Source organism: Hypanus sabinus, chromosome 2 (assembly GCF_030144855.1).
Source record: "Hypanus sabinus isolate sHypSab1 chromosome 2, sHypSab1.hap1, whole genome shotgun sequence".
In the NCBI taxonomy this organism is placed as follows: domain Eukaryota; kingdom Metazoa; phylum Chordata; class Chondrichthyes; order Myliobatiformes; family Dasyatidae; genus Hypanus; species Hypanus sabinus.
This window is the reverse complement of record NC_082707.1, coordinates 75481213-75493241: the sequence shown is the minus strand read 5'-3', so window position 1 is coordinate 75493241 and position 12029 is coordinate 75481213. Positions and strand designations below refer to the sequence as shown.

General features: G+C 37.0%; 1 protein-coding gene across 4 annotated transcripts in view; it reads right to left on the bottom strand.

The window, feature by feature from the left end:
* The window catches only part of gigyf2 (GRB10 interacting GYF protein 2), a 134347-nt gene that overhangs the window by 68464 nt on the left and 53854 nt on the right, over positions 1 to 12029 (bottom strand). For all 4 annotated transcript variants that reach the window (XM_059948585.1, XM_059948594.1, XM_059948605.1 and 1 more), the window contains 4 exons: positions 11545 to 11686; positions 9971 to 10129; positions 8459 to 8631; positions 6792 to 6951 (listed from right to left, as the gene is read on the bottom strand). In XM_059948585.1, coding sequence (XP_059804568.1) covers positions 6792 to 6951; positions 8459 to 8631; positions 9971 to 10129; positions 11545 to 11686 — 634 coding nt within the window. The remainder of the gene's footprint in view (positions 1 to 6791; positions 6952 to 8458; positions 8632 to 9970; positions 10130 to 11544; positions 11687 to 12029) is intronic.

Below are 12029 nucleotides of genomic sequence, written 5' to 3'. Positions count from 1 at the left end.
AAATTTATTAACAAGGGACATACACGTCACAATATATAACTCTAAGATTCATTTATTCGTGGCCATACTCAATAAATCCAATAAACATAATAGAATCAATCAATGCAAGACTGCACCAACAGGGCAGACAACCAGTGTGCAAAAGACAGCACACCATGCAAATACAGAAAGATACACTAATAGTTACATATCACATTATATTACGACCCATCAGCTATTACAGATAAGACAATCCATAATAACCATTCAGATATAAAAGAACAACTTTCTTAATCGATATAGCTATTTCACACACATAACATACAGAAATGAGTGAACAACACCAGAAATTTGCTGAATTAAAAGATGATATTGAAAGACTTTGGAAAATGAACATGGTGTACATTGTCCAGATAGTAATATCTACAACTGGTGTCATCCCAAAGTCACGACACAATAGTATTAAACAATTAGGGTTACACAGCAGAGAAAGCCACAACACTAAACACCAAGAGAACAGTCCGAAAGTTTCTAGCAATTGACAAATGAGCATGCTTGGCTACGCTCCTACCTCAGATTTTACTATCTTGAGCCGAGAAAAAAACAAATAATAAATAAATAAGCAATAAATAGAGAACATGAGATGAAGAGCCTTTGAAAGTAAACCTATAGGTTATAGGAATGGATCAGTAATGGGGTGAGTGAAGTTATCCCCTTTGGTTCAAAAGCCTGATGATTGAGAGGTATTAACTGTTCTTGAACCTGGTAATGAGTCCTAAGGCTCATCTACCTTCTTCCTGGTGGAAACATTGTGAAGAGAACATGACCTTTGGGGTGGCAGTCCCTGATGATAGATGCTGCTTTCCTGTGACAAAGCTCCATGTAGATGTGTTCAATGATTGGGAGGGCTTTGCTCACAATGGACTGGGCTGTATCCACTACTTTTTGTAGGAAAGTTTCTTTTCAAGGGCATGGTGTTTCCATACCAGGCCATGATGCAGCCAGTCAATATACCTCTCCACCACACGTCTGTAGAAGTTTGTTGATGTTTTAGATGTCATGTCAAAACTTCACAAACTGCTAAGGAAGCAGAGGCACTTTCTTCATAATTGCACTTACGTGCTGAACCTAGGACAGGTCATCTGAAGTGATAACACCAAGGAATTTTAAAGTTGCTGATCTCTCCACCTCTGAACGTCTGCTGAGGATTGGCTCAAGGACCAGTTACCTCCTTCGGATCAGTATACGGATGGGATGGGTTTGGAGGGCTATATTCCGGATGCAGATTGATGAGACTAGGCAGAATAATAGTTTGACATAAACTAGATGGGTCAAAGGGACTGTTTCTGTGCTGCAGTGTTCAATGACTGACTGCACAAGCTTGTACATTCACCCTATGACGGTGTGGGTTTACTCTATTTCCTCCCACTGTCCAAAGATATTTCTGATTACTAAGTGTTAGTAAGTTGTGGGCAAGCCATATTGGTACTGGATGTATGGCGACACTTGACAGCTGTCTCCAGCACATATTCAGGACTGTGATGATCACTGACGCAAAATGATGCATTTTCACATATGTTTTCCTGTATGTGACAAATAAATATAATCTTACTGGTGAATAATTACAGATGAAGAATTGAAAATATATTTCCTTAATATAGTCAATCTGTAAGATTGATTAACTGTCATGTAACTGCAATTATGACATATTTTCTTTCTAATACATGAGCAGAGATAGATTAATGACTTTTCATGAAAATATTGTTAGATGCAAGTTAAGCATTTTTAGATCCTTTTTAAGTGTGATTAACTTTTCAACAGCACTCGCTATAAAGTTGAAGTTGAAAAATGTGCTAACACTCCTGTTCATGTGTGGAAATTGGGTTTTTCCATTAGTATTGATACATACGACAAATTTCTGAGAATCCATTACTATTCAATCTGAGAGAGTTAGTTTCATTTGCTTCAGATTAAATTTATTGAGTTGAATTTTAATTACTGGGCTATTAGATTTTAACGGCCAGATGCTTAGTGGTTTAGGTGTGATGGATAACCGCTTATTGGGCCAGTAGGCCTCATGTTTTTACCAAATTCAGTTTTCTAAACACAGCAGCTGCCACCTGGAGGTTTTTAGCAATTGTAAGAAAACTTCCAACTACAACTTTGTTTAGCTTCTGCTTGTAAATGAGAGCCAGTCTTCAGTTCTTAAAATGTAAATGGAAAGCCGTAATCAGCTTGATAACAAAAACACAGCTTTGCAAATAAACTGTCTACGGAGCAGACAGCTAGCTCTGAACACCCAGCTTATTACTGCTTGATATGCAGTTTTAGACAATGGGTTATTTAATTTGCTTTGTTTCAAAGCAGACAAGCTGATAAAGTTGCTTAGTTCAAAGAAGCTTACAGACCAGGTGGATAATATCATTTAGTATATCGAATACCTTATCTGTTTATATTTGGAAGTTTTATATATTCAGGAAGTTAGCTTCACAGCACTGATTGTGTGTAGCTGGGGCCTTTATCTCCAAGAGGCTTTTTGACGTTTTGTGTGGGGAAAAAAGGGTATTGAGGAAATACCAAATATGTGTGGAGTCACCCAAGAGGCAAGTAACTATACAAATGTAGAGAGCAGTTCAGGCTTAAGAATAGGGTAAGGAACTTCAATGGGGTGACCTAAAATCCATTGCTCTAGCTTCGATTTCTGTGATGATCAACTCATTTATCTGCATTATTGATATGGCTTTTTAGTTTATAGGAATTGTATCTGTTTTGAAAATCCTGTGTTTTATAGAAATCCTTTCTGCTTGACACTATTCAGTTTTATGAATGTTACTCAGAAGAACAGCTTTTCAAAATATTTGTTTAACTAGTTTAGCACACTATATGACTGCTCGTCTGTCACAAAAATGGCAAACAAAAACAGCTAATACCTAATCTGAATTACAGGGATATTTGAGTAAAAGAGCAGAAAACATTTCAGGTTGCAAAGCCAGAAGAAACACAATTTAGTGGCTTGCGATTTGGGGTCTGAGGTATCTGAGGTAGTGTCTAATAGGAGTGTATACTCTTGACGCTACGGTGTGCAGAAATTAATATAGAAATTATTCATTACAATGTACAGCAGATAATCTGCTACAGGAGGATTCAGAAATGACGTAAATATAAAACTGAAAACCATCAGTACGTGCATTCTTCCAGATAACCAGAAAAAAATATTTTGCCCCCACTTCCAAAACAATTGACTGGAAATTTAAGGTGGAAACAAAATAAAGTGCAATAGATAATGTAGGTTCAAATTAGAAGCCAAATGAATGAAAAAGTATTTTTATAGTATATTTAATATCTGTGATAAAAGTGTATAAATATTGAGTGTAAGCAGATTTTTTTTTTGAAAGTTACAACTAATAGGTTTCAAGTTGAGAAATCAGTGAGTTACATGCAACATAAAGCTGAGTAACAGAAGACTCCACAGACATAACACAAAAAAGCTCTGATCATGCACCCGTAGCTCATTGTACTTCAGGGTGAACAGATGAGATGCTGATGGCCAAAAGTAATCTTTTCTGCAGTTCCAGACATTCTTTGCAAATGCCAGCTGTTAGGTCTTTACATATCTGGTGTCTCATGTTAAAGCCAGTTTACGTATTGGTAGGAATGCACAGAAACCAATGGAGAAACAACTTTCGTTTGAATGGCAACACCCAAGATATACCGCATTGACATTACTATATAGTGCGATATAAAACCCAGCACATCTCCACCTCAGGAAAAATCCAGAGAAACGCATGCTACAAAATCAATAGCAATGTTATCATCAAATTATGTGGAGGAATGGAATATAGTAATTCAAGTTCAGTATCTGAATTCAGTGCCCAAACCCAAGACTGATAACATTTGCATTCCTGGAGATGATACAAGAAAAAGTTGGTTAACATGTAATTTCTCTCTTATCTCAAATCTCTTACATGACCATGAACATATTTGAATAATTCTGCATCTTACACTCTATCCTCCTGCAGCCACATGCACCACTGATGTGCTGAAGCCGAGCATCTCTAGGAAATTATCAAGCCTGATTTAGCCAATTTTATTTACCATACAAAAGGTGGCAATAAAAACACCTCTACATAGATTCTCATAACAGAAATGTCAATGACACTATCACTTCAAAACTTTTAAATTCTTTGCAATAATCTAATTAAATTCATCAATCTATCTGTATAATCCACAACATGAACCACAATTCTATGCATGGTATCCTTTTTTCTATGTGGCACTTCCTCCCCTTAGTACCCAGGTTCTAATGCACAACTTGAAGATTCAATAATACAAAAATATACTTTTGAACAGCAATTAAACTTTGAGTCTTTTAACGACAAACTGAAGGCCTCAGCTTCTTTCAGAAACTAAGGCAGGAGATCTAAGGTTCCAGTAAACACTAGTAATAGTCAGCAACACCACAGAATATTTTCTTTAACTGATATATTTTGCTGATCTATTTTTCAAAATTATTTGGAAATTCAGAAACACTTAAAATCATTAAAATATGATTGAAAATGTGTATGCTTGCAAAGATATTACAGATTACGCTAGTAGCATGTTTTACAGCATTCACTATTGCACTCTCCCACCATGAAAAAAACCAAGCCTTCTTCATGCTCAATTTAATATGAAGTGATACGCTTTGGAAGGTCAGACTTGAAGGCAGAGTAGAGGATGAATAGCAGCATTCTCAGCAGTGTGGAAGAAAAGAGGGATCTTGGGGTTGTTACGCCTGTGCCCCAACTCTGAGGGGCCGAAGGGTACAACGTAGCCCCCTCCTTTTTTTGAGAATCTCAAGATCGCTATTAATTCGGGTCTGGGACCCAGGAAATGAGAGAGAGACGCAGATTCCTCAAGGTTTGGAATGTGTCCTGGGCCTCCGAGAGACAAAGCCATGGATAACGGCCATTATCTCTTGGAGATGGAATTGTGTATTGAGTACTGTACTACTCATCGAAGCCCGCAGACAATGAACAGAGGGGGTTGGTGGAGGGATTGCATCACCCCAACCTGATTGACATCAGGTTATATCATCATATAGACCCTGTGAGTCAGGATAAAAGAGGGTCTGGGGAACAACCCCTTTAGACGCACCAGTAGAAACGCTGGAAATCCCGTGACAGCATTTAATAGCGACAGCTGGTGTAAGGCCCACGTGTGTCCTTTCCTGTTGCCCGGGATTGAGCCCTTACCATGGAAGACGGCTTAGCTAAAGAAGAGATCACCACCGACGACATTTCGAAGGATCGACATCATAAAAAGGAAAACGGGCAAGTTCTAAAAACATCGTCTCTCTCTCTCCAACCAAAGGCTGCAGACTGAATGAACTAAAGTGACTTTTATATTTCCATCGGACAATACATTATCCCTTAGACAACGATAGAGCTATTTCTTATTATTATTATACCCGTGCTTTTAGATTTAGTATTGATGATGTATATTATCTGTATGTTTGCATTGATATTATTTTTGTGTATTTTTATTAATAAATACTGTTAAAAATAGTACCATCAGACTTCAACGGACCTCTCTATCTGTGCTGGTAAGTGACCCAGTTACGGGGTACGTAACAGGGTCCACATCCAAACATCCTTCAAAGGTGCTGCACAATCCAATAGATTGGTTAAGGTGTATGGTGTGTTGGGCTTCATTAGGCAGGAGTAATGTTGCAGCTCTATAAAACTCTGGATAGACCAAATGGAATATTGCGTTCAGTTTTCGCCATCACATTACGAGAAGGACGTGGAAGCTTTCAAGGAGGGTGCAGGAAAATTTACCAGGAAGCAGTCTGATTAGAGAGCGTGTCATGAGGATAGACTGACCAAGCTAGTACTTCTCTTTGGAACAAAGGAAGATGGAAGGTGACTTGATAGAATAAGATGTAGAGATAGAGTGGACAGTCAAAGACTTCTTTTTCCAGAGCAGAAATGACTGATATGAAGACATACATTTCTAAGGTGTTTGATGGAAAGTACAGAGGGCGGATGTCAGAGGTAAATTTTTTTTTTACATGGAGTTGTGAGTGCATGGAACACACTGCCAGGTATGGTGGCAGCGGATATATTAGGAACAATTAAAAGAATTTTGAAATAAGCACATGGATGAAAGAAAAATGGTGGGCTCTGTGGGAGGGAAGAGTGAAATTTATTTTACAGCAGATTAAAAAGTTGGCACAGTACTGTGGGCTGAACAACCTGTACTGTGCTTACTGTTCTATAATCCCATTTCTCCACCCTACAACTGTGGCAGATGAGCAAACTCATGCAGTCTCCAACTCCCATGTTAAAAAATCATTCAACCAAACTGAATGTCACATCAACTTTCTAGATTGTAAATCACTAAGCCCATATGTAATATGCACACCACATTGAGTGGGTATGCAGAAGTATGAAAAAGAGCAGGAGGGTAGAGGGTAGAACTGCCTGTATTAAAATTTTACAACTTATAGGAAGCAGAAAAATAAACACAACGTGACATTAAAATGGCAGTTTGAATTTCTACTTGCCTGCACCTGTATCACAATCCTTTATTGTCACTTTATTTGGGAAACAACACTTAGTGTGGACTCCCAGTGAAATGCTAAATAAATGCAAGTAATTTATAATTAATAGTTGTAGTACTCTGCAGACAAAAAACTGTTTTCCAACTGTAAGTAGTAACCTGAAATCTACTTGCTGGCAATTCTAAATGCTTTCCCCATACAAGTAGGATTTAAAAGTCAAGATGCAAAGCTTACATATTACTAATTTTGAGGAGTTTTTAACATATACCTTGTATTTCTCCTTGGGGATCTTTATAAAACCACTTCATTGCAGCTTCATGAGACAGTGGCAAGGTAGCAGCTTTAGTCCGTTGCTCTTGAATTTGTGTTGATAACCTTTCATCATCTATGGCATTGTCCTGCAAAGATGCTACCATCTTCTCGGCTTCCTGAATTGGAAAAAAATATTTTTCAAATTTTATAAAAGAATGACTATATGTAAGATGCAATCCAGTTACATACACTTACACTAAAGTACATTGTATGTCCCCATTTTCTCAAACATTCACAAACGCAAAGTTTCGTTCCATCTTCAATAGCCCAATTTACACACAGCGGCCACTTCATTAGGTACCTACTACACCTAATAAAGTGGTCACTGAGTGCATGCTCATGGCTTTCTGCTGCTGTAGCTCATCCGCTTCAAGGCTTGATATGGTGTGTGTTCAGAGATGCCCTTCAGCAAACTACTGTAGTAAAGTGTGGTATGAGTTGCTGTCACTTTCCTGTCAGCTTCAATGCCAGTCTGACCATTCTCCTCTGACCTCTCATTAACAAGGTGTTTTGCCCACAGAACTACCTCTCACTATGCATTTTGTTTCTCGCACCATTCTCCATTTCTGAGATACTCAAACTACCGTCTTGAAATCAGAGCACCCAGAGGAAATCAACGTCGTCATGGAGAGAATGTACAAACTCATCGCAGATAATAGCAGAATTGAACCCAGGTTGCTGGCTCTGTATTTGCACTATGCTATCAACTATGCTACTGTATCATCGCAGATAATAACAGAATTAAACCCAGGTTGCTAGCTCTGTATTTGCACTATGCTATCAACTATGCTACTGTCCTTTATGTCAAGACAGTCAATCACCACATATTTACTGACTCATTACTGTGAAACAAAATAAAGAAATTAGAACAGTATGTACAGTTAATACATTTTTACTAATGACATTTTTACACCTAAAGGATGTGATATCAAACCACTTAGGAAATAATATGATTGTGCAGATTCATCATGAATTTATGTAAAGGAATTCATGGTTGACTGATCTACCCAAGTTCTTAGAAGGAATATCTAGCAGGGGAAACCAATGTATTTAAATTTTCAGAAGGTGCTATAGAGAAGGTTGGTAAGCAAGAATACAGCACAAGATATTAGGGCTAACACATTAACAATGACTGAAACTTAGCAGATAGAAAACAGAAGCAATAATGAGTCTGCTACTAGTTGACTTGTGGGGTAGTGCAGGAATCAGGTGTAGTACAATGTGCCAAATTGTTGAGTACTTTTTAAATGATGAGATAATAGTAAATGCACAAGTTCAAAATGGATCTGAATACCCTTTTATGCAAGTTAATAGAAGATGCATGTTAGAGAAGCAGGCAAATATAATGGAAAATGAGTCACAAGTAAAATGTCTTAATATACATTGTTGTGCCTTTGCACCTTACCAGCACTATTACTCTGTATTCTGCACTATTGTTTTACCTTACACTATCTCAATGCATTGTTGTAATGAATTGAGTTGGTAAAAGCAAATGAGCAATTTTTAATTTACAACACAGGATATACAGTTCAATAAAAAGCATTCGAATTTTGATGTGGATTTTCATATATTATGAAAAAGAAAGGCAAATTATTCCTATTTATTGTTCCTCCTATCGAATACCTGTTCAAGGTGTTTAAGCCCTTCTTCATCATCATTGTCCTGAGGTATGCTTCGGTTTGCAACATTTGGAGCTGCAGATGAGGGAGACACTGAAGACACATCAGCAGCAGGAGGAGAGGCATTACGAGGCAGAGTTGGAGATTTCTGATCTGAGGCAATTCCGGTTTCTGTTACTAGAACACACGTAAAATAATTAAGCAACCTGTATAACTTCATTTCTTTGGCTCCTCTCGTAAAACATTCCTAAGAGACAAAGCAATATGAATTGAAGCACACGAAGTTAGACAATATGCAAAAAAATTCAGAGCATGAGAACAGCCAAATGTGTATTTCTACATAGCCTTGCAAATTATCTAATTTGAAATTCTCTGCAAAATCGGTTTCCATCACCTTTTAAGGTAGTGTATTCAAAGTCTTGTGTAAAAGAAAATTCTCATTTTACCTCCATCGTTTAGTAAGAATTTTCATTGCTGTGCAAAAAGGTTATTTTCAAGGTTATAGACCAACATGGGTGATTTTCTACATACTCTCTATGCCCAGTGAGAAGGAAATAAAAAATAACAATTTTCAACTTCTTCCATTCTGGGTAAAATAAAATCAGAACTTCAGGTTAGAAAATTTACTTTCATTCTGGTTGCGGAATAGTTTTCCTTAATTAGCAATGACCAAAATGCTAAAGACTACTGCAACTGACACATTATTTAAAATCTAAAGCATTATAGCCCTAAGTTTCATTCATCTCTCTTATGCAATAATTATGTGTTCGGAAATCAGTTGTTTGAGAAACTACACCAGGTATTCTATTAATGAAGATGTCTACCCCAAATATCATTCATTCGACAAATTCCCATGTTGGTCTATATATACAAAATAGCTAACAAATTGTCAGCAGTCCAACTTCAACAGGAACAACTGATTTGCTGTGTCGGATTAGACATGAAAAAATTCAAAAGGGATCAGGGATGAGGTGGCAAAACAGGTGCCGTGAAAGGAAATTCATGCTTCATTGCCTATATTCTGAATACAAGAAGTTTGATATTATGACAATTACATAGTACAGATAAACAAAATTACAAAGCAACACAAAAGCATGTGAAGGATCATATAAAATGAATATGGAAACACTCCAATTTCAACACTGAATTATGAGCACATACTGATAAATTTTGGAATTATCGATCATTTAATATAGAATGATATATATCATTTAATATAATATCTATTATACTTATTTTGGAAAATACATGCCATTTCAATTTAAAACTACAATGCTATGAATTATTGTTTTTATTTAATATTCTGTTTTATAAGGGGCTAATTCAGAACAATTAACCATGTAAATTCTCTAAAATAATCTCTTTCCGAAAATAATTACAAGGAGAGAGAATAAATAAATTTATGCATAGTCTCTTTAATTCTATACGTCTTAAAGGTCAGAATACCAGGATGAACAGCACGATTTAGTTCACTCCAATGCCTCAAAACTTTGATATATTTTACAAATATTGATACCTTCAGGGGTAGATGTGGTTTTTTGTGCATCCTCACTTTTTTCTGGTTTGTTGTCTTCTTTTTTGGGTGGGTTGGAATCAATTGGTGACTGTGGTTCTAAAGGAGGAGTAGGTGAAGTTGCACAGGGAATGTCTTTGGACTCTTCCATTTTGCTTGTTTCTATAAAATTATAAATAATAAGCAATCTATTGCATATAATTCAATCACAAACAGTCCAAATTCAGCAAGAAGTTTCACATTTTACTTTCTTGAGCTATTAATACTTCCAAGATAATTTACTTAATAATTTGAGTTCAATTACCTGAATGGACATCTTTTACTAAGGAGAGGGAACACGTAACAGACTTCCTGTAGTATAATTTGAGATCAGCTCATGAAATATTCCTCAGTAAATCGAAGAAACCAGTGAATTTATTTGACATACAGATCTAGAAAATCTGTGATTCACGCAGTCTGTGACAAATTATCTTTTGTCATCCAAATTAGCATGAAAAAAGCCACTGCCCTCCAGAGAACTTTGCCAGTAGCACGCATGTGAAGATGGTGGTTAAGGATTAAGTTGCTAGATGAAGGTTATTTTGGCTGGAGCACCTGTGAAAATATCCCCAAATCTATAGATACAGATGCCAATATCTTTATGAAGGAAGCACAGCCAAACGCATGAGCAATTACATGGTCAAGTCACCTGTGACAGGACAAGGGTTGGGCTCATCAACAATAAAACTGTCTACAGAGAGGAGGTGAAAAAGTTTGAGGCCTGGTGCCAGGCAAGTAACTTCTTGCTGAATGTCAACAAGGCAAAGGAGATGGTTATCAACTTCAGCAAACCTTACACCACTCACATCCGCTTTTACATCAGCAGCACAGCAGTGGAAACTGCAAGCAGCTTCAATCTCCTGGGAGCGCACATCACACACCACTTCTCATGGTCCCAGAACACATCATACACATTAGGAAAGCTCACCAATGTCTCTACTTTCTAAGGAGGCTGAGCTTCACATATCTATACTCATGTCATTCTACAGGTACAGAACAGAGAGTGTCCTGACGAGCTGCATCACTGGCAGACATGATGGCTCTACAATGGGTAGTCAAAATTTCCCAACGTGTTGTTGGCACCCAGCCTAACTGCCACCAAGAACATATGTACAGAAAGGTGCCGGAAGAGGGACAGTAACATCCCACCCACCCTGCCCAAGGACTGTTTGTCCAAGACCACCAGAATAAAGCCAGTATCCACAAGCAGTAAGGCTGATGAATACCTCCACCATAATTTTATTATTTTCTGGCAGTCACCTTAAGTATCACTTTATGGACGCACAATTAATCTATGTAGAAAAGCTAACTTATGCGTTTATATTTGTTTTTTTTTATTATTGCATTCTTTATCTTGCTTTTTTGTGCCGCAGCCGATCTGGAGTAACAATTATTTCATTTCCCTTTACACTTGTGTACAGGAAACAACATTAAACAATTTTGAATCCTATATCTTAAACAAGAAGGAAACGGACAAGAAAATCAATTGAAATACTTGAGGGTCATATCTCTTCATACTGAAAAACTTGATAATATACCTTCATCAGTCTCTTTTTTGTCATTCTTATCAGGTTCCTTAGCTTCTTTGTCACTTTCCTCTGAGTTTGATCTTTCTCCTCCATCCTCTATCTGCTTAAAATCTAATTCCTGCTCCTCAGGAATAGGTTCTTTGGGAGTCTTCTATAAAGCCATATGGTAAAGAAAATATGCAGTTAAAAACTTTTGTTAACAATAAAAACACATAAAACAAAAAAATTAAATGCTGACAGAATAATATTGCATCAAATTTAAAATCCTTTTATTAACCTGCTACAAACATTTTCACTTGAGGAATCTGATCAGAAGCAGAACTAAGTGAGGAACCTGTATATTTATGTCCATCTTCGGAAAGTTTGGCATTTAATTAAAACTGACAGTAAACAAAGATTATTTTTAGTGCTATCTTCCAGATGAGATATTAATCAATTGTCTACCTTCATAAGTACATGCAAATCGGCCAACTCAAAAATTACACCCAATTTAT